Here is a 24437-nt window from a genome sequence, read left to right as displayed (position 1 = left end):
TTGGTAGGCTGAGTAAGGACCCTCTAACATACTTAGGTCTAATCCCTGGAATCTGTGAATATTACTTTGCCTGGCAAAAAGAACCATACAGATGTGATTAAGTCAGGGATCTGGAGAAGGGGAAATTATCCTGGATTAGTGGCCGGTCCCTAAATAGAATCATAAGAGTCCTTATAAGACAGAGGCAAGAAGGTTAGTGAGGGAGAAAGCAATATGAGTATGGAAGCAGCTGTTAAATTGATGCAGCCATGACCGAAGAATGCCTACAGCCTCCAGAAACTGGAAAAGGCAAAGCAATGATCTCCCTTAGAGTCTCCAGAAGGAACCAGCCCTGCTGATGACACAGTGAATTTCCAGATGAAACTGATTTTGGATTTCTGGCCTGCAGAACTGTGAGAGAATACTCATTGTTTTATGCCACAAGATTTGTGATAAACTTGTTACAGCAGCAATGGGAAACTAATACATAGGTCTACTTCCTGCTTCTTCACTCTGCCATGTGCCCTGGAAAGCTGACCCTGGTGCACTGCACTGATCAAGCACCTGCAGATTGGAAGTGACAACGGCCAGGATCTACCTAAGGCAGCAGCTTCTATCCAGTGGTGCTAACCCTAGAGCTACAGCTCTCTCTTGGCTTTTGGAAACCACTTCTTCCACTTGCAGCTTCTGGCTGAGGGTAGTGAAAGTTGCTGTAGAGGGATCTTCACTAGCTCTTGTTTGTTTCCTTTATCAGTGCCCACACCTTTGTAAAGACAGGCTTCTTTATCCAGTTTCTGCTCCAGCATGTAAGGAGGTTAGAAGTTGTCACTCCATCCTAACAACCAGTGAAAACTGAAAAAAATGAAAAATCAACAACTCTTAATTGGATCCATCAGAGAAGTAAGGTTACAGGGTAAACCACTCCCCACAGGTAGGAAAATACAGAAAATATCAGCTTATTGGAGCAGAAACATGCAAGAAGAGACATCCAAGGGAGCAATTAGCGGGGTGGGAAAATTTGAACTGTAATCAATGAATTGCTGGAGGCTCAGTCTGACAGTTAAAAACTGTAGGAGATTCCAGTCACAGGTGGCCTCCATACTTTTGTGGGTTTTACCTCCAGATCAGTCAGGTTCTCACAGTAAATTTCAGAGAAAAATCCCTTCGTGTTTACATCAGGGAGAGAGGAAAAAGTGCCATTTAAAAATATGCCAGAGCATTCTGTTCCTTTTAACATGGTTTACCTTCCTCTTGTCCTTCCTAAGGAATAGGAGGGGAGTAGAGAAGGAGGAGACTGAGGCACTTGTGAAGATCACAGTTGAAAGTCACTGTCATTAAAAGATTGAAACCTAATTATATAACTATAGAATGCTTCCCCTCCCTTAGGCCTGTAGCATGTTACCAACACATGAATAAACACCTATTTATTGGAGTTACTTTTACCCAGTCTTGGCTATGAAAAAAAAATTACAAGGCATACTAACAGGCAAAAATCACAGTTTGAAGAAACAGAGCAAGCATCAGAACCATGCTTAGATATGGCAGGTATGTTGGATTATCACACCAGGAATTTTTTGTAAGTCCACAATTAATATGATAAAGGCTCTAGTGGATGAAGTGGATGACATGCAAGGACAGATGGGCAATGTAAGTAGAGAGATGGGAATTCTGAGAAGGAATTTGAAATGTTAGAAATCAAATGCACTGTGACATAAACGAAGAAGAACCTTAATGGGCTCATTAGTAGACTGGACTCAGTGGAGGAAAGAATCTCTGAGATACATCAATAGAAATGTCTGAAATGGAAAGGCAATGAGAAAAAAGATTGAAAAACTGGAATAGAAGATCTAAGAATTGTGGAATAACTAAAGAAAGTATGATATATACATAATGGGAATACTAAGAGAAGAGGAAGAAACAAATATTTTAAGCAACAATGACTGAGAATTTTCCAAAGTTAATGTCAAATACTAAACCACAGAACCCAGATTCTCAGAGAATGCCAAGGAGGATAAATATTTTAAAAAGACACCAAACATATCTATAGCACATGTAAATGGATAATGGCAGGGCATGTGTCCCAGAGATAGTGATGATCTGCTATAAACAGAATGTAGAGAGCTTTAGTGTTGGAGGCTGAGGAAACTAGGTCGGAGAGGGCATTATTACTGAAAAATACAGATGTCCTAAATGCGTTCAGGTTCCAAATGCCCAGAAGCAAAGCACTATCTTCCCTCACAAAATCTGAAACTCATCTAGTATTTATCTCATTGACAGATACCATCATCTATTTAATTGTACACACCAAAAATCTCCATCTTTTTCAACTCTTATATCCACGACATCACCAAATTATATCATTTTAATCTCTTTAAAATTTCTCAAAACTCCATTTTCTCCATATCCATGAAGGAGATGATGGTGCCATTGACTAAGGTAGAGATAATTGAGGTGAGGCACAGTAAGGACAGGAGGAAAAAAAAAAAACAGATGCCATGAAAGCTACAGAGGAGAGAATTTCAAGACAATAGATCAATAAAGTTAAAGGACACAGAAGAACTGAATAGAATGAAATCTAAAGAGGGCAATTGAATAGGACGATAAGAAGGTCGTTTTACTTTCAAGAGGCTGATAACAGTGCTGATGCCAGAGTTTAGTGAGTTGAGGAGTGAATGTAAATAAGGAAGGGTTCTGTGAATTAAGATTGTCCTTTGAAAAGTTGACAAGGAGATTGTTAAAGTTTGAGAAAAATGCAGCAAATTGAGGAAAGGACAACTTAGGATGGTAGAAGACTTGATCAACTGAGAATATGGACCCAGTGGAAAGGAAGCTTCTGATAAGATGATAGAGCAAGTTACACAGGATAAAGAATCAATAGACAAATTAGTAGGGTTAATCCTGGAAAAGAAAGGCGATGCTTCCACCCTGGAAGTCACAGAGAAGTTGAGAGGGATGTGAAGAGGAGATACATGAAAATATACTATCATTTTGAGATAGAAGAGAAGGAACCTGAGTGAGTTTGTGTTAGTTTCCATTGAGGAAAAAGGAAAATAGATATTGGAAGCTTCAAAGGTAGACATTTTTGGACAACTGCTATGTAAAATGAGCTAGGAAGTCACCCCCTGGGTGGGTAAAATAATTAATGAGTAGACTTCAAGGTCCAGTGGAGGGAAAACAATCTTTCAGGCATGAGTTTTGTGACTACAAATAAGCAACACTGGAGCTGAAGAGATGTCAATGACTAGTAGGATCCATTAGTCAGTGCCCTGGAAGCAAAAATAGCACAGTTCAAAGAAGTGTGATTGAAGAGAGTTTTTGTTTTTACTTTTTATTAAAATCAACTTTATTTTTAAGAGCAGTTTAAAGTTCATAACAAAATTGAGAGGAAGGTATAGGGACACCCATGTGTCCCCTTCCCCCATGTAGGCACAGCGCTTCTCCACTATCAACATCCCACACCACAGTGGTACTTTTGTTACAATTAGTGAGCCTGCATTGACACATCACTATATCATCCAGAGTCCACAGTTTACATCAAGATTCACTATTGGTGTTGTACATTCAATAGCTTTTGACAAATGTATAATGATAAGTATCTACAATTGTAGCATTGTACAGAATAGTTTCATTGACCTAAAAATGCTCTGTTCCCTGCCTGTTCATCTCTCTGTGTCCTCTAATTGCTGGCAATTACTGATCTTTTTACCATCTCCATAGTTTTGCTTTTTCCAGAATGTAATAAAGTTGGACTCATATAATACGTAGTTTTTCAGATTAAGTTCTTTCACTTAGCAATATGCATCTGTATTTCTTTCATGCTTTTTCATGGCTTGATAGCTCATTGCCTTTTAGCACTGAAAATACACTATTGTATGAATGTACCAGAATTTATTTACCTGTTTCTTCCTGAAGGACATTTTGATTGTTTCCAGTTTTGGCAATTATGAAACTAGCTGCTATAAATATCCATGTACAAGTTTTTGTGTGGTTTTCTACTCATTTGGGTAGAAAGGAGCACAGTAGCTGAATTGTATGGCAAGAGCATGTTTTATTTTATAAGAAACTGTCAAACTGTCTTCCAAACTGGCTGTACCATTTTTCATTCCCATCAGCAATGAATGATTACTGTAGCCTTATAGGAAGTCTTGAAATTGCACAGTGTCAGTCCTCCAACTTTTTCTCCTTCAATATTGAATTGGCTATTCTGGATCTTTTGACTTTCCATATAAACTTTAGAATCAGTTTGCCAATATCCACCGAATAATTTGTTTGGATTTTGCTCGGGATTGCACTGAATCTGTAAAGCAGGGTGAAAAGACCTGACATCTTGATAATATTGAGTCTTCCTATCCATGAACATAGAATCTCTCTCCATTTACTTAGTTCTTGTTTTATTACTTTTATCAGTTTTGTAATTTTCTTGTATGTATTTTGTTAGATTTATACTTAAGTATTTCATTGGGGGGTGCCAACATAAGTGGTATTGTGTTTTTAGTTTCCATTTTCACTTATTCATTTCTGGTATATAGGAAAGCAATGACTTTTTTTATATTGATCTTGTGTCCTAAAACCTTGCTGTAATTGCTTATTCATTCCAGGAGTTTTTTATGCTGACTCTTTCAGATTTTCAACATAAACAATCATGTCATCTGAGAACAAAGTTTTATTTCTTTCTATCAGTATACCTTTTAAGTCATTTTTTGGTCTTATTGCATTAGCTATGACTTCCACTATAATAATGAAAAGGAATGTAGAGAGAGAATATCCTTGCTTTGTTTCTGATCTTAGCAGGAAAGCTTCTAATTTCTCATCATTATGTATTGTAACTGTAGGCTATTTTACATGTTGTTTATGAAGTTAAGGAAGCTCCCTTCTGTGGCTCATTTACTGGAGTTTTTATCATGAAAAGAGGTTGAATTTTGTCAGTTCCTTTCTCTGCATCTATTGATATGATCATGTCATTTTTCTTTTTTAGCCAATTGATGTGATGAATTATATTAATTTATTTCACCCATCAGTCACCACCCCTACATACAAACACTCTTCCTCAGGTTACTGGAATCCTACTTCTACGTAAAGACCAAGATTAAGTGCTAAATCTACTAAGAACTGTACCCACTTTTTGAAAATGGAATTAATTTTCCCTCCTTGCTATTTCCACTTTATATATTACTTTAATTTTGGCATTTGCCATATACTTTGTGTTTTTTTAAATATTCGTGTTTTCGGCCGGGCGCGGTGGCTCACGCTTGTAATCCCAGCACTTTGGGAGGCTGAGGTGGGCGGATCACGAGGTCAGGAAATCGAGACCACGGTGAAACCCCGTCTCTACTAAAAAATACAAAAAAAAAAATTAGCCGGGCGTGGTGGCAGGCACTTGTAGTCCCAGCTACTGGGAGAGGCTGAGGCAGGAGAATGGCATGAACCTGGGAGGCAGAGCTTGCAGTGAGCCGAGATTGCGCCACTGCACTCCAGCCTGGGCGACAGAGCGAGACTCCGTCTCAAAAAAAAAAAAAATTAGTGTTTACATCTCCCACTAGTTTGAAACTCATTGATTGTACAACCTGGATTTTTTTTCCACCTATAATGACCCACAACACTTGGGGTTATTGGGAAAATGCTTGCACATAGCGTGGTCTCAATAAATATGAGTTGGATTGAATTGCATACTTAGATTTTTATTAAAACAACAATGACACTTTGGGAGGCCGAGGTGGATGGATCACTTGAGGTCAGGAGTTTGAGACCAGCCTGGCCAAAATGGTGAAACCTCATCTCTACTAAAAATACAAAACTTAGGCCGGATGTGGTCGCTCATACCTGTAATCCCAGCACTTTGGGAGGCCAAGGCGGGCAGATCACCTGATGTCGGGAGTTCCAGACCAACCTAACCAACATGGAGAAACCCCGTCTCTACTAAAAATACAAAAAATTAGCTGAGTGTGGTGGCGCATGCCTGTAATCCCAGCTACTTGGGAGGCTGAGGCAGGAGAATCACTTGAACCCGGGAGGCAGAGGTTGCAGTGAGCCAAGATTGTGCCATTGCACTCCAGCCTGGGCAACAGGAGCAAAACTCCATCTCAAAATAAATAAATAAATAAATAAATAAATAAAATACAAAAATTAGCCTGGCGTGGTGGCAGGTGCCTGTAATCCCGGCTACTCCGGAGGTGAGGCAGTAGAATCGCTTGAATCTGGAAGGCAGAGGTTGCAGTAAACCTAGATCTCGCCACTGCACTCCAACCTGGATGACAGAGTGAGACTCCATCTCAAACAAACAAACAAACAAAAGACAGTGATACGAGAAAATTCTAAAGCCAATGACCTTCCAAAATTCACAGCTATCACTTTCCATAAATTTGTTATTTTAACTCTCAAAAGTGTTTTCCTTACAATTCTAATATATGACACTTGGCATGTGGCTAAATCTGGCAAATCAATGTATGCATATTTTAAAACTTATTTAATACTGCAAACATGAAAGTTAACCAGAAAAATAAGCAGTCATGATTGATTAGATATTCACTGATGTATAAAAATTATGGAAACATTTAGATGTTCTTGTGAAAAGGTAGATGTACTTACTCATTTTAAGAAATGCCCAATATTTTACTAAGAAAAATCATTTGAAGCTATTTTCTATCCAAACTTCAAACATTCAGTTGGTTTCAGGCAAACATGGATATTGAATTAAGGTAATGAAGATTCAAGACACCTTGTTTTTTGCATATTTGTATCAAGACGTAAAACGATGAATAACACTTGATTTCTACATACAACTTTCTCAAGGTCTAACAGGAACAATGAACATGTATAGACTTCATTAAATGTGAGAACTTTTCCACTTGTGGTGTATTCTCTCTGGAAAGACCTGCAGTGTCTTCACAGAGAGGGTAGTTTAAGCCTAACTTTGAAAGATACGCAGAATTTTGCCGAGCATGGAAGGAAAATAGTTCCAGATAGAGAAATGGAATGAACAAAGTACAGAGTCTTGAAAATGTTTGGCATATTGAGAGCTCTTCTGTACAGAGCTGATGGAGAATGATGCTGGAAAGGTTGTTTACGGCAAGATTGTGAAGGTCCATGAAATCCATGCCAAGAAATTTTTAAGTTGTACCACAGAAGATAGAGAGCCATCTGAGGTTGTTTTAATCATCACAATGACCAAATCTTTTCTAAGTTTTTGACAGCTAATACCAAAAACATCATGGAGGATGAATTCACAGGAGTGGAAGAGTGAGGGCACCAACTAGCCAAGTATTGATCCCTCTGCTCCTCACCATCCACGTCCCATCATTCTCCAAGGAACAGTCTGTAGCAGCCAAATGGGTCCATAAAAACAGACAGAAAATTCAGGGCCCTTCAATTAAATGGAAAATTGGATCTCTTCCTCTTTTGTCTTAAAAAGAATATATCAAAAATGGTTATACTTATAAGAATCTCTTTGAATATAGGGGAGTAAATAAGATGATACTTGTTCAATTCAGCAAATGTGGAGACCAACTATGTGCAAATTCCATGCCAGAAGTTGTGCGGGGATATACAGTCACTTAGTCATTCAACTAAAGTTTATTGAGAAACTTCTCTATTCTAAATAATCTCCTTATACATGGGATACAAGAAGAAGCTAAAGGCATAGTTTTGCAGATCTTGACGCTTACGTTCTAGTAAGGACTTCAAATATTAACTAAATTATTCACACAAGTGTATAATTTTTTTAAGTGGTATAAAAATTATGGAGGAATCTTGTAATCCCAGCATTTTGGGAGGCCGAGGCAGGTGGATCACGAGGTCAGGAGATCGAGACCATCCTGGCTAACATGGTGAAACCCCATCTCTACTAAAAGTACAAAAATTAGCCAGGCGTTGTAGAGCACCTGTAGTCTCAGCTACTCGGGAGGCTGAGGCAGAAGAATCTCTTGAACCCAGGAGGCGGAGGTTACAGTGAGCCGAGATCACACCACTGCACTCTGGCCTGGTGACAGAGTGAGATGCCATCTCAAAAAAAAAAAAAAAAATATGGAGGAATCTACTTAAGAGTTGCAAATAGGTATAAGACACTATTTCTGTCATTAGATACATTTTTTTAAATATCAGAAACATGATTTGCAAGTAGTTTCTCCCAGTCGGTGGCTTGGTTTTTATTTTCTTAACAAGAAAGCAGCAAATTGAGGATTGTACACCTTAGGATGATAGAAGACGTGATCAACTGAGAATATGGATCTGTGGAAAGGAAGCTTCTGATGGCATGATACAGTAAGCTACACAGGAAAGAAAATCAAAAGATAGGTGGGGAGGGTTAACCCTGGAAAAGAAAGGTGGCACTTCCACCCTGGAAAGTGAAAAAGAAGTGTGTATGGGGGTGAGGGAGTATGAGGAGAAGATAGATGAAAATATACTAACATTTTGAGATAAAAGGGAAGGAACCTGAGTGAATTTGTATTAGCTTCCACTGAAGAAGAGGGAAAACAGATATTGGAAGCTTGAAAGGTAGATATTTTTGGACGACTGCTATCTAAAATGAGCTAGGAAGTCTCCTGCGGAGGGGTAAATAATTAATGAGTAACTTCAGGGTCCAGTGGAGGGAAAACTGTAATCTTTCATGTGTGAATTCTGTGACCAGAAATCTGCAACATTGGAGCTGAAGAGAAGTCAGTGGCTGGCTGGATCTATTAGTCAGTGTCCTGGCAGGAAAATAACACAGTCCAAAGAAGTGTGATTGGAGAGAATTTTTTGTTTTCATTTTTTATTAAAATAAACTTGCACAGTGCAGATATTTATAATTTTAGTGAAGCCCAATTTATCAATTTTTTATTTCATGGATGGCATTGTTGGTGTTGCATATAAAAACTTATTTCCAAACCCAAGGGTATCTAAATTTTTTCCTATGTTGTCTTCTGGAGTTTTATAGTTTTACATTTTACATCTAGATCCATGATTTATTTTGAGTTAATATTTGTAAAAGCTGAAAGGTCAGTGTCTTAAGTCACTGTTTTTGCATGTGAATGTCCAATTGTTCTAGCACCATATGTTGAAAAGATATTCCTATCCTAGGAAATTTACAATCTAGTAAAAGGTATAAGGCCAGCACACAAATGAATGACTGAAATGACATTTAACTAAGATGTCTGTCCTAAAGGACGTGTAGAATTGTGCTGAGGAGTGTAAAAGAGGTGACATTTAAGGTGGATTGTGAAAAGTGAATAAAGTTTTATCATGCAGATTGGGCTGAGGAGGAAATAACAAAACCAAAATGACAAGTGAAGAAAGCACAGGGATGTATAGTTTAAGAAACAGAAACAAGTCCAGTTAAGCTAAAGTGTCAAAGTGTATTTTCTGGAAAATACACTGGAAAGACAGATTGTGTAATGTTATGGAAGGCCTTGAATGAGTTTCATGTAACAAATATTTATTGAGTGCCTACTGCATGCCAGGCACTGTTACAGCTGCTGGGGACACAGCAGTGAACAATACAGGTACTCTTGTCTTAATAGTACAATAAAATCTAGATTGGCATTATATGAATTACAATCTAATAGGAGAAGACAGAGGACAAGGTAGAATATGAGAGGTGACAAGGAGAATTGGGGGAGAAGGCAATGGCTAAAGATAGAGCAGGAAAAAGGTGATGAGAGGTTCTGGAGAGAAGCCACTAATTGACAAGGGCTCACCAGGAAAAGACTCTGATTAGTGTAATATTGAAAGAGGCCCATAGGAAGCAAGAAAGAGCTTTACAGGTATCAAAGAAAATGGCGTTCCACTCAGAGGGAACAGCGAATACCAAAGCTGTGAGGTAGAAGCATGCTTAATGTGTTCAAGAAACAGCAAGGAAGCCAATGAGGTTGGAAAGAATTGAGTAGGAGGGATAGTAGAAACAGATAATGTTAGAGAAATAATAGGGTTGTTGAGGGAGGCACAGATGCACAAATCATATGGGCCTTGTAGGCCATAGTAAGGCATTGGATATTCCTTTGAGTAATAATGGGAAGATCAGGAACTTTGAGCAGAGTAGTGACATGATCTGACATAATTTTTTAAAGATCACTCTGGCTGCAGTGTTGAGAACAGTGTCAGAAGGTAAAGATGGCAGCAGGGAAACCTCTTGGGAGGCTGTTGTAGCAGTGAGAAGAAATATAGTGGGGTTTTGGTGGGGAGAAATGTCTACCCCAGATAGAATTTGATAATAGAGCTGATGGAATTTGTATACAGATTGCATGAGGGGTGTGAGAAACAGAAGAGCCAAGGATGTCTCTAACATCCTGAACAATCAGAAGAAAGGAGTCACCATTGACTGAGATAAAGAGTCATAGGAAGGAGTAGGTTTGGAGGCAGAGTATTTAGGAGTGTGGTTTGGGATGTGTCTGTCTCTCCAAGTGAAATATCAAATAAGCATTTAGATGCAGAAGTCTGGAGTAGTAGTTATCAGTGAAAGAGTGGTGTGTAAGCCTATGAAATAAGGAAGTGAATGTAGAGAAGAAGATAACTTCAAGAACTGAAACTTGGGAGACCCCCAAAATGTAACAGAAAGATGAGGTAAAAACAGAAAAAGATACTCAGACAGAGATACCAGTGAGTTAAGGAAGAGAATCAAGAGAGACTTACAGGAAACCAAGGCAAAGGTATTCAAGAACGCCTTTGTTAAATGCTGCTGGTAGATTAGGTAAAATGAGGACTTAAAATTGACCATTGGATTTAGCAATATAAAGGTCAGTAGAGTCCTTAACAAAAGCTGCTTCCATAGAGTGTCAAGATGAAAGCCTGAACAAACTAAGTATACGCCGAGCATGGTGGCTCACGCTGCTAATCCAAGCACACGGGGAGGCCAAGGTGGGTGGATCACTTGAGGTCGGAAGTTCTAGACCAGCCTGGCCCACATGGTGAAACCCTGTCTCTATTAAAAATGCAAAAAAATTAGCTGAGCGTGGTGGCCACACCTGTAATTCTAGCCACTCAGGAAGCTGAGGCAGGAGAATCACATGAACCTGGGAGAAGAAGGTTGCAGTGAGCTGAGATCGCACCACTGCATTCCAGCCTGGGTGACAGAGTGAGACTCCATCTCCCCCCGCCCCCACAAAAAAAAGTATGCATAATTCTTTTGAGGATTTTTACTATAAAGCAAAGAAATAGAACAGCAGATGGAGGAAACTGGAAGTCAGGGGACGGCAGTTTGTTGTTGGGATGGGTGATATAACAGAGAAAATTCAATGATGGAGGAAACTGGAAGTCAGGGGACGGCAGTTTGTTGTTGGGATGGGTGATATAACAGAGAAAATTCAATGATGTAGGAATGAGAGAAAAAGCAGTAGGAATGATGTCCTTCCCTAAATGAGAGAGGACAGAAGCTATTATAGTATACAAAAGGAGCAGTGGGCTTAGATAGGGGAAGGGGCAGTTTATTAATAGGCTTAAATTTCTAAGCAATAAGAAACCATTAAAGTTTTCTGAGTGAGTGTTAAGATTCTTAATAACCCTCATAATCTATATATTCCTTCCCCTTTTACCAAGAGGCAAGTCCAGATACTTAAGAGTGTGTCCAAAAATAAATACCAGAAATACAATTATCCTCAAAATAAAATGGATGTCCAGAAAAGTTTAAATAAACCATTGTGTTTATCTCAGCAACTTCTCCTTTGTGTTAAATCAAGATCTTTATGCTGTTTTTGAAAGTTGTTGAAATGTTTTACTTTGAAGATAAACTTTTTGGTACATGAAATCTATTTTTACACACATCTAACCTTTTGAAAATTTATAATGTGATTTATTTTGTATTCCTGTTAAATTTTGCTGAATAGTAATTAAAAATGACCATACCTTGACCACCAATGGGCTAACACTACCTCCAACAAAATTAGGAATATAATGAATTCAAACCCTTCAGCCTCATCACCTTGTAACAGATTCAATCACACAGAAATTTAGAGGAAGCTTTAAAACAAATTATATAAAGATAGTTCTTGAAGGAAATTATGTACTTTACAGAAGTAAATTCTGTAATTTGCATTTTTCCAATGGAGAGGAGTAAACAAACAGTAAAGATCAAATATATTAGGATATTTACTGGTATGTTATCATTGAATTTAATAAACAAATTCATAAAGGATTTTCAGTCTCATAGGTATCTAAAACTTTTTTCCACTATGATCAGTAATCAGTTCTTAAATCAGGAAGCGTTTTTCTCCACAGACATGAACGTATTCACACCAAGAAAGAGAACTTCAACCGATCTCTAATATCCAATCTGAAGGATGTAGATGATTTAGCAACCCTAGAAGTTTTGGATGAGGTAAGAATTTCAGTTTAATTAAACTTAGACATTCCAGATGTTTTGTTAATTTATAGAAGACACGGGTATTGGTAGAAGGGGAAGGAATATATAGATTATGATGGTTATTAAGAATCTTAACACTCACTCTGCCCATGTCTTCCATCTGTAAGTCTCATGCTTTCTTTGTCTCTTAGCTTCCTATTATTTCTCTTATCTTCAGTTTTAATCTATATAACTCAAATTTCCAAATCTTTCCAGCCTAGTGTTCATTTTTGTCTGATGCTCAACTGACAGAGGTGAAGTCCTCGCAGTGTAAGTTGTTAGGCCACAGATCTTCCTTCTTCTTCATTATTTGTGGGAGTCTTAAAGATATGAATTATTGTATTCAAAGAGCAGCCAGCCTACTGTAACCACCATGTGGTGGCCTCCCCATTTTTCCTCTCCTGTTTCAGCTCTCAGTGGCTGTACCCAGAAACTCTGGGATACCTCAACAGCCTGTCTGTTACCATGGTCAGTTTTCTTCCTCATGGGATCACAAAACTGTTGTTTCACACTGCTTATCTTTCGGAGGTATTGAATTCTGCTTGTAACTCCTTATTCTAATTATCGCAGAAGTGTTTCAGATCCAAGCTATTAAATTCTAGCCTCAGCCTCCTTTCCCCTCACCCTTCTGTATTCCATATAGTCAGATCATTAGAGAAATAAATGCCCTCGTTTTAGCAGAAGGTCGGGACTTCTCTCCTGCCTGATGAACACCTTATTATTTTTTTTACACTGCTGATACATGCCTGAGCATTTGACTCAGAAATGTACCAATCAAGAGGTAAGTTCTGAATAGAGGTAGTCATTTGGTAAATTTAGGGTTGCATAAACAACTCAAGTACTTACTCAAAATAATCTCAAGAACATCAGACATCTTGAAATCAAATCATGTTGGCAAGGCAGAGATTGCAGACACCTTTCTGAATTCTTACATATAAATTTTTTTAATAATGCGAATTCCTAGGCTTGTGGATTGCAAAGAAGTTTTCACTAATCATGTTGTTGACCAATATATTAATATATTAAATGGTGGGTTTGTTTCTGTTTTCTATATTTTATTTTTAGTTTCTTTTTGGGCCTAAGATCTTTTGCTCCTCTCTTGTGTCATGTACTGTAAATGGTGGTTTCCGACATTATCAAAATCAATTCATTTACTCAAATGACTTATCAACTATGAAAATTAAGTTTTAAAATTTTTCATAGTACTTCATAAAGCCAAAAGTCTAAAAAAATAAAAGGAGTAGGACATTCCATAAAGCCACTGGATCACCTTGATTTGGAATTAAATCGTGTTCTCTCTATCTTCCCTTCCCTTTTCTCTTTACTCCATTTTTAATCTTTATATCACTTACTGCTATTACTTCTTTTCTTGAAAGCATTGTATATTTAAAATTCCTGTGACATATAATATGTCCTTTGGAAAATGCAGGTAACAATGACATCCTCTGCGGCTCTCAAAACCAAAGAAAATGCCTGTCAAGTGAATGAGTAGTTGCAGACCTGATGTTATATATTTTTTACTATCAGTGTGTCTATTTTTCTAATCCTTTGTCCAGATTCCAGATGTTCTGTTTATTATTGTTTACTTTTTAAATTGTAGTTGACCACAAATAATTTTTAAGAAGGAGAAATTATTTTATTTTATTGCAGAATACAGTCTCAGAGCAACTTGAGAAGTGTTATTCCAGAGATCAGATCTATATCTATGTGGGAGACATACTCATTGCTCTTAACCCTTTTCAGAGTCTGGGTCTTTACTCCACAAAGGTATGTCGTATGGGGTGCATTCTCTTACTTCATACACATAATTATACATTCAGATACTTAAATTAATTTAAATGAATGCCAGAAAAATTTTATCCATTATTTTGAATAAACAGTTACATAATTTTTGTTAAAACATAAAACTAGGAAAAATAGAAGATGGAGTCAATCTGGGTGCAGTTTGTGGTCTTCCTTTCTCCAAATGCGTGTGCCAGAGTGTTAATTACATTCAGTTACTGGTAACGGCTCTACATTAAATATTGTATCACTAAACAGATACCTTTAAAAGCATATACTTAAGTCTGCTTAAAAAGGTATGTGCTTAATGTATGTCTGCCGCTGAACTGAGTATGGGAGCATCAAAAGTATAATTACATTGTTTATGTAGATAATACATACTTAATGGCTGTAAAAATTGTCACTATGAGTTAAAAATTCCTTTTGATGTATTATTGGCTTCATTAATATCACACACATGTTTTATGAATGTGACTAAATAATTATCAATTATTCAACCCCTAGTCGCTTAAATATAGAATACTATTCTGGAATTAAACAAGGTTGTTTTTCATTTTTAATTGGACTCATTCTCTTCTGGCTATTTGTGTACTCCAGAAACTTATTTAATACTGTTCCTAATAGTTATTTTTTTGTGTGAAAAGTACATATCTCTGTCATCTTTTGCCATCCTAAAACTTACAGAAATAACAGTAAATTTATGAGCCTTGACCTGTGTTTCAGGAGATATGGGCTTTAGTGCAATCCTGCTATCAATTTACTGTGTGATCTTGGACAAATCAAATGAGAGAATGTATGTTAAATGATGTGAAAGGAAAAAAGTGGTGATTATATGTGAGACATTATTATATCCAAGGAGCAGTTAACAAACTGAAACCCGATCGTCTTATTTTTAATGTATGCTTTCATTTAAACACATAATGGAATTTTGAAACCTTACATTCTGCTTTGGAAGTAGAATGCAGAATCTTTTAAATTACTTTATGTCATATCATATTTCTGGGCTGCTTTGTGTCAGGCTTTTATTTTACATAGTTATACATTTAGATATATGTGCAATATGTGTGTAACATGTATGTAATAATGTTTTGGTAGAATGAAATTGTGTTTTTATTTATACTTTGCTGTAAAAATTGGAGCTATATTTGTAAATAATTCAGGACTTAAAACAAAAAGCCCTACAAAATGTATTCTTTTTAACCTTTAGCATTCCAAACTATATATTGAATCAAAGAGAACTGCCAGTCCTCCTCACATTTTTGCAATGGCTGACTTAGGATATCAATCCATGATAACATATAATTCAGATCAGGTAAGAAGAATCTCCCATTCTTAGAAATTTACCTCGTAGTTACTTAAATGTCACCTGAATTTTGAGGATAAGGTCTCACAGTTTTCTTTTCTATGTGTAGTGCATTGTTATTTCTGGAGAAAGTGGTGCTGGAAAGACTGAAAATGCTCATCTTTTAGTTCAGCAGCTGACAGTGCTTGGAAAGGTATAATTTATTTTTTCTCTGTCCCATCAGAAATATTTGTTGAATTTCAGAACTTAATATAACTGATTAGATTAATATTCTCTAGTATCTCACATTTAATAATGTACAGAAATTTTAAAATACAGTTGTTATCCTTTGAGAGTTTAAAATAATGAGCAATATGAAAAGCATGTACTCTGTTTTGAGGATTTTCTAACTTTTATCACACTTATTAGGCAAGGCTTATAAATGTGCTTTTCATTCTTTTTACTCCCAGTGCATTTATTGAATGCTTTCTTTACTTTTTCTCCTTTTGGTGCTAGCAGGTTAAAAGAGAGTCAACATACAAAAATCAATTGTATTTGTATACTATGTGTATATACTAGCAATGGTCAATTACAAATTGAATCTTAAAAGTGCCATTAACAATAAAATAAAAAAAAAAATGAACTATGTAGATCTAAATATTATATGTGCAAGACTTGCATGCTGAAAACTAAAAGAGTTGAAAGAAATAAAAGACCTAAATAAATGAAGAGACATATCATGATCATGGATTAAGTGACTCCATATTATTAAGATGTCAGTCTTCCTCAAACTGATCTATAGATATAATGCAATTACAATAAAAATCCGAACAGGATTTTTTTTGGTGGGAATTGACAAGGTGACTCAAAAATATATATTGAAGGGCAAAGGAACTAGAATAACCAAACATCTTGAGAAAGAACAAAGTTGTAGGATTCATACAACCTTATTTCCAGACTTGCTGTAAAGCTGCAATAGTCAAGACCGTATGTTGTTAAAGAAAGGATGACATACAGATTGACTGAACAAAATAGAGAGGCTACTCATACATGGTTTATTGATTTTTGACAAAGATGTAAAATTCGTTAATTAAGAAACGTGGTCTTTTCAACAAATGGTGTTGAAATAATTGGATGGGCCCATACAAAAAAAGTGAACATCAATCTATACTCACGTTATACACATTTTTAACTCAAAGTGAATCATAGATCTAAACATAAAACCAAAAGCCATAAAATTTCTACAAGAAAACATAGGAAAAGTTCTTTGTGATGTTGAGTTAGGTGAAGAGTTCTTAGATTCAACACAAAATGCATAATTTATGAATGGAAAAATTTGATTTTGTCAAAATTAAGAATGTCTTTTCTCTGATGACACTGTTACAAAAATGAAAACATGACCCACAGACTCAGAGAAAATATTTGCAAGACACCCAACTAATAAAGGACTTGAATCTAGAATATATGAAAAAAACTCATAAAACTCAATAAGAAATGAAATGACAATTTAAAAACAAACATAATATTTGAACAGTCACTTCACCAAAGATGATATGTATGGTACGTAAACAAATGAAAAGTTGCTCAACATCAGTATCATTTGGGAATGCAAGTTAAAACCACAAGAAAACACTATTACAAAACTATTAAAATGGCTAGTAGTTTTTAATCTAACAATACCAAGTACTGACAAAGATATGTATATTACTCCATCTCGCACTGTTATAAAGAACTTTCCGAGACTGGGTAATTTATAAACGAAAGAGGTTTAATTGACTCACAGTTTTGCATGACTGGGAGGCCTCAGGAAACTTACAATCATGGCAGAAGGTGAAGGGGAAACAAGGACCCTCTTCACATGGCAGCAGGAGAGAGAAGAGTAAGAGAAGGAGGAACTTGCCCAACACTTATGAAACCATCAGATCTTGTGAGAATTCACTCACTATCATGAGAACAGCATAGGGGAAACTGCCCCATGATCCAGTCACCTCCTGTCACCTCCCTTGACACAAGGGGATTACAGTTCCTTCCCTAGACATGTGGGGATTACAAATCAAGATGAGATTTTGGTGGGGACATAGAGCCAAACCATAGCAATATGTGTTACCGAAACACCAGGGATTTGGTCTAGGTCCTGCTACTTGCTGCGCAGAAAGCCAATGACTGAGATGATGGGTATTGCCAAAGAAGTAGGCTTTAATCGGGTGCTGCACCCAGGAAATGGGAGCTGTCTTAAATCTATCTCTTTGACCAATTAAAACTAGGGGTTTACATAACAGGGAAGACATGTAAGAATGTGTAACAACACAGAAACTAGGGAGAGAAAAGGAAGCAATAATGATGAATGAGGGGTCTGCATCTTATTGTCTGGATGTGGTGACCTAGTGAGTTTCAGTTCTTTGATACTTTTTTTGAGAGGCCTGAAGGTGGTTCATCAGGAGGGAACTCAGATAAAACAAATTGTGAAGTTCAGGCTCCAAGACCAGAAGGGTCAATTTTCTATGTTTATTAAAAAAAAAAAAAAAATCTGTGGGACTATTGAGTTTCATATGGAGCAACTGGAATGCTCATATATTCCTGGTGAGAATGCAAAGTGGTACAGTCACTTTGGAAAATAGTCTGGATGTTTCTTATAAGCTACACTTACCATACAACCCAGCAGTATTACTGCTATGTGCTTATCCACACGAAATGAAAACCTATACAGAAACCTATAGACAAAGACTTATAGAGACTTTATTTACAAACTCCAGAAAGTGGAATAAAGAAACTATAGCACATTCATACAGTGAAATATTACTCAGCAATAAAAAGGAATAAACATTGAGTTCAGGAGTTCAAGACCAGCCTGGGCAACATAGCAAGACCTCTATGAAAAAATTTAAAAATTAGCCAGGCATGATAGCCCATGCCTATAGTCCCAGCTACTTGGGAAGCTGAAGTGGAAGGATTGCTTGAGCTAAGGAGGTCAAGGCTGCAGTGAGCTATGATGGCACCACCGCACTCCAGCCTGGGTGACAGAGCAAGACCCTGTCTCAAAAAAAGAAAAAGAACAAACACTGATACAAGCAATAATGAATTCCATTAAATTATTTTTGGATGAGGCCAGGCGCGGTGGCTCATGCCTGTAATCCCAGCACTTTGGGAGGCCAAGGCGGGCGGATCAAGAGGTCAGGAGTTCGAGACCATCCTGGCTAACATGGTGAAACTCTGTCTCTACTAAAAATACAAAAAATTAGCCAGGCGTGGTGGCGGGCGCCAGTAGTCCCAGGGGCTTGGGTGGCTGAGGCAGGAGAATGGCATGAACCTGGGAGACATGAATGGTGTGAACCTGGGAGGCAGAGCTTTCAGTGAGCTGAGATCATGCCACTGCACTCCAGCCTGGACGACAGTGCAAGACTCTGTGTCAAATAATAATAAAAATAAATAAATAAATGAATAAATAATTATTTTTGGATGAATCTCAAATGCATTATGCAAGTCAAAGAAGCCAGAATCAAAAGACTGTATACTGTGTGATTCAGTTTACATGCCATTCTTGCAAATTTAAAACAGTACAGACAGAAACAGGTCAGTGATTATCAGGAAATGGGGGTGGTGAGAGGGGTTGACTGCAGAGTCACGAGACAATTTAGGGTGGTGAAGGAATTATCCTATATGTAGACTGCAGTGGGGGTTACATGATGGCACATGTAAAAACTCTCAGAGCTATACAGTATAAAGAGTGACTCTTACTGTATGTAAATTATACCTTAATTTTTTTCAAAAAAGGAAGCTGAGGATAGACACTTTGATTTTCCAGGCAAAGATCTTAAGATAAGATAAAATTGTATTTTAATAACATTAATGGCCAAAAAAGAAAAAAATTGTTTACAACTTATGCCTGTAAAAATTTTTCTTATGATCTAATGGTTATAATTAGTCATGTTAAAATTTTTGCCAATTCTGTGATTATAGGAATCTTGTGTTACAAAACACCAGTAGGTTCAAGGTTAAACCTAATCGCTCTATAAAAGAGTGAGGCTGCATAGTTCAAAACAACTGCTTAATTGAATTTAATTCACTTTTTTCCTTATGCATTTGGAATTTATTCTGATTTATACTGCCATGAATGGATCAAATTGTATCTTTTTGTCATATAGCTATTCAGTTATCCCAACACCACTTATTAAAAACCCATTCTTTCCATAAATTTGAGATGCCACACTTATACTATACTAAATATCCTCATGCAGCTTGGTCTACTTCTGATTTTCTGTTCTGCTCCTTTGGCCTTAGTGTCTGTTCATGCACCAGTGTCACACTTTTTATTGTTGAAGTTTTATATACTTCATTTTTTTATTTTATATATATAATATATATTATATATAATTATATATACAATAATGTTATATATAATATAACATATAATATATGGTTTGCAAATACTTTTTCCTAATCCACAGGCTGCCATTTCATTTTGGTGATTGTTTCCTTTGCCATGCAGAAGCTTTTGACTTTGACATAGTTTTATTTTTTTCTTTGCTTTTTTTGCATGAGCTTTTGATGTGATATCCAAAAAATCATTGCCAATGCCAATGTCCAGAAGCTTTTCCTCTATGTCTCTTCTAGGAATTCTATAGTTTGTAGTCTGATATTTAGATTTTTTATCCATTTTGAGATGATTTTTTGTGTATGGTATAAGATAAGGATCAAATTTCATTATTTTGCATGTGTAAATCCAGTTTTCCCAGCACCAGTTATTGGAAAACTATCCTTTCTTTATGATGTCCTCTTAGTGCCCCTGTCAAAAATCAGTTGACTGTAAATGTTTGGGTTTATTTGGGGGCTCTGTTTTCTATTCGACTAGTCTATATGTCTGTTTTTATGCCAGTACCATACTGCTTTTATTACTATAACTTTGTCATATAGTTTTAAATCAGGAAGTAATGATGTGTCTAAATTTTTTTTCCTCAGAATTATTTTGGCTAGTTGAGGTTTTTTATTATTTCATACAAATTTTTGGGTTTTTTTCTTTTTTAGTTTTTATTTATGTGTTTTTTTTAAGTTTTTCCATAGTTATTGGGGTACAAGTGGTATTTGGTTACATTATAAGCTCTTTAGTAGTGATTTGTGAGATTTTCGTGCACCCGTCACCAAAGCAGTATACACTGCACCATATTTGAAGTCTTTCATCCCTTGCCCCGCCCCAATTATTCCACACAAGTCCCCAAAGTCCACTGTATCATTCTTATGCCTTTGCATCCTCATAGCTTAGCTCCCATATATCAGTAAGAACATAGGATGTTTGTTTTTCCACTCCTGAGTTACTTCACTTAGAATAATAGTCTGATATATATATGGAAATATATCAATCATTTCTAAGTATATGTGGAAAATAAGTCATTATTCATAAAAGATACTTGCACACGCCCGTTTATAGCAGCATAATTTACAATCGCAAAATCATGGAACCAACCCAAATGCCCATAAATCAATGAGTGGATAAAGAAACTGTGATATATATGTGTGTGTGTGTGTGTGTGTGTGTGTGTGTGTGTGTGTGTGTGTGTACATATACATATATATACACATACATATGTACATATAAATAATGACTTATTTTCCTCTGGGTGAATACCCAGTAGTGGAATTTCTGGATCAAATGGGAGTTCTACTTTCAGTTCTTTAATAAATCTCCATACTGTTTTCCATAGTGGCTATACTAGTTTACATTCCCACCAGCAGTGTAGAAGTGTTCTCTGTTCATCACATCCACACCAACATCTGCTGTTTTTTGATTTTTTGATTATGGCCATTCTTGCAGGAGTAAGGTGGTATCACATTGTGGTTTTGATTTGCATTTTTCTGATCATTAGTGATGTTGACCATTTTTTCATATGTTTGTTGGCCATTTTTATATCTTCTTTAGAGAATTGTCTATTCATGTCCTTAGCCCACTTTTTGATGAGATTGTTTGTTTTTTTTCTTACTGATTTGTTTGAGTTCATTGTAGATTTTGGTTATTAGTCCTTTGTCAGATGTATAGATTGTTAAGATTTTTTTCCCACTCTGTGGGTTGTCTCTTTACTCTGCTGACTTTTTCTTTTGTCGTGCAAAAGCTCTTTAGTTTAATTAGGTCCAAGTTATTTATCTTTGCTTTTGTTGCATTTTCTTTTGGGTTCTTGGTCATGAAGTCCTTGCCTGTGCCAATGTCTAAAACGGTTTTTCCAATGTTACCTTCTAGAATTTTTATAGTTTCAGGTATTAATCCTGAATCCATCTTGAGTTGATTTTTGTGTAAGGTGAGAGTTGAGGATCCAGTTTCATTCCCCTACCTGTGGCTAGCCAATTATCCCAGCACCATTTGTTGAAAAGGGTGTCTTTTCCAGATTTTATGTTTTTATTTGCTTTGTCGAATGATCAGTTGGCTGTAAGTAATTGGATTTATTTCCAGGATCTCTATTTTGTTCCACTGGTCTATGTGCCTATTTTTATACCAGTACCATGCTGTTTTGGTGACTATGGCCTTATACTATAGTTTGAAATCAAGTAGTGTGATGCCTCAAGATTTGTTCTTTTTGCTCAGTCTTGCTTTGGCTATGTGGGCTCTGATTTGGTTCCATATGGATTTTAGAATTGTTTTTTTCTAATTCTGTGAAGAATGATGGTGGTATTTTGATGGGGATTGCATTGAATTTGTAGATTGCTTTTGGAGTATTGTCATTTTCACAATACTGATTCTACCCATCCAGGAGCATGGGATGTGTTTCCATTCGTGTCATCTATGATTTATTTCAGCAGTGTTTTGTAGTTTTCCTTGTAGAGGTCTTTTAGCTCCTTGGTTAGGTATATTCCTAAGTTTTTTTGGTTTTTTTTTTTTGCAGCTATTGTAAAAGGGGTTGAGTTTTTTATGATTCTCCACTTGGTTGCTGTTGGTGTATAGAAGAACTACTGATTTGTGTGCATTAATCTCATATCTGGAAACTTTGCTGAATTCTTTTATCAGTTTTAGGAGTTTTCTGGAGGAGTCCTTAGGGTTTTCAAGGTAAATGATCATATCATCAGCAAATAGTGACAGTTTGACTTCCTCTATACTGATTTGGATGCCCTTTATTTCTTTCTTTTCTCTGATTGCTCTGGCTAGGACTTCCAGTGCTATGTTGAAGACAAGTGGTGAGAATGGGGATCCTTGTCTTGTTCCCGTTCTCAGAGGGAATGCTTTCAACTTTTCCCCATTCAGTATTATGTTGGCTGTGGGTTTGTCATAGATGGCTTTTATTACATTAAGGTATGTCCCTTGTATGCTAATTTTTCTGAGAGTTTTAATCATAAAGTGATGCTGGGTTTTGTCAAATGCTTTTCCTGCATCTATTGAGATGATCATGTGATTTTTGTTTTTAATTCTGTTTATGTGGTGTATCACATTTATTGACTTGTGTATGTGAAACCATCCCTGCATCCCTAGTATGAAACCCATTTGATCATGGTGGATTATCTTTTTGATATGTTGTTGGATTCAGTTAGCTAGTATTTTGTTAAGGATTTTAGCATCTTTGTTCATCAAGGATATAGGTCTGTAGTTTTCTTTTTTGGTTATATCCTTTCCTGGTTTTGGTATTAGGGTGATGCTGCCTTCATAGAATGAATTAGGGACAGTTCCTTCTTTCTCTGTCTTGTGGAATAGTGTCAAAAAGGTTGGTACCAATTCTTCTTTAATGTCTGGTAGAATTCTGCTGTGAATCCATCTGGTCCTGGACTGTTTTTTTGGTAATTTAAAAATTACAATTTCAATCTTGCTGCTTGTTATGGGTCTGTTCAGAGTATTTAATTCTTCCTGATTTAAGCTACGAGGGTTGTATTTTTCCAGGAATTTATTCATCTCTTCTAGGTTTTCTAGTTTATGTGTGTAAAGGTGTTCATAGTAGCCTTGAGTGATCTTTGTATTTCAGTGGTGTCAGTTGTAATATCTCCTGTTTCATTTCTTAATGAGGTTATTTGAATTTTTTCTCTTCTTTTCTTGGTTAATCTTGCTAATGGTCTATCAATTTTATTTATCTTTTCAAAGAACCAGGTTTTTGTTTCATTTATCTTTTGTGGGGTTTTTTGTTTGTTTGTTTCAATTTCGTTTAGTTCTGCCCTGATCTTGTTTATTTCCTTTCTTCTGCTAGGTTTGGGTTTGGTTTGTTCTTGTTTCTCTAGTTCCTTGAGGTGTGACTTTAGAATGTCAGTTTGTGTTCTTTCAGTTTTTTGATGTAGGCATTTAGGGCTATGAACTTTCCTTTTAGCACTGCCTTTGCTGTATCCTAGAGGTTTTGATAGGTTGTGTCATTATTGTCGTTCAGTTCGAAGAATTTTTTAATTTCCATCTTGATTTTCTTTTTGACTCAGTTCTCATTCAGGAGCAGCTTATTTGATTTCCACGTATTTGCATGGTTTTGAAGGTTTCTTTTGGAGTTGATTTCCAGTTTTATTCCTTCTGGTCTGAGAGAGTGCTTGGTATAATATAACTTCAATTTTCTTAAATTTATTGAAGCTCATTTTATAGCCTATCATATGGTCTATCTTGGAGAAAGTTCCATGCACTGTTGAATAGAATGTATATTCTGCAGTTGTTGGATGAAATGTTCTGTATATATCTGTTAAGTCCATTTGTTCCAAGGTATAGTTTAAATCCATTGTTTCTTTGTTGACTTTCTGCCTTGATGATCTGTCTAGTGCTGTCAGTGGAGTATTGAAGTCTCCCACTATAATTGTGTTGCTGTCTATCTCATTTCTTAGGTCTATTAGTAATTGCCTTATAAATCTGGGATCTCCAGTGTTAGGTGCATATTGTTTAGGATTGTGATATTTTCCTCTTGGACAAGGCCTTTTACCATTATGTAATGTCCCTCTTTGTCTCTTTTAAAGTTTGTTTTGTCTGATATAATAATAGCTACCCCTGCTCACTTTTGGTGTCCATTTGCATGAAATGCCTTTTTCCAGCCCTTTACTTTGTGTGAGTCTTTATGTGTTAGATGAGTCCCCTGAATGCAGCAGATAGTTGGTTGTTGAGTTCTTATCCATTCTGCAGTTCCATATCTTTTAAGTGGAGCCTTTAGGACATTT

General features: G+C 36.4%; 1 protein-coding gene across 1 annotated transcript in view; it reads left to right on the top strand.

Moving 5' to 3' along the window:
* The window catches only part of MYO3A (myosin IIIA), a 276610-nt gene that overhangs the window by 114440 nt on the left and 137733 nt on the right, over nt 1-24437 (top strand). Inside the window, exons 11-14 of the mRNA XM_032144934.2 lie at nt 12163-12262; nt 13937-14053; nt 15276-15380; nt 15481-15564. Of these exons, the coding sequence (XP_032000825.1) occupies nt 12163-12262; nt 13937-14053; nt 15276-15380; nt 15481-15564 (406 nt within the window). The remainder of the gene's footprint in view (nt 1-12162; nt 12263-13936; nt 14054-15275; nt 15381-15480; nt 15565-24437) is intronic.

Source organism: Hylobates moloch, unplaced genomic scaffold, assembly GCF_009828535.3.
Source record: "Hylobates moloch isolate HMO894 unplaced genomic scaffold, HMol_V3 SCAFFOLD_3, whole genome shotgun sequence".
Lineage (NCBI taxonomy): Eukaryota > Metazoa > Chordata > Mammalia > Primates > Hylobatidae > Hylobates > Hylobates moloch.
Note: the sequence above shows the minus strand (reverse complement) of the source record. Positions and strands in the feature narration are given on the sequence as shown.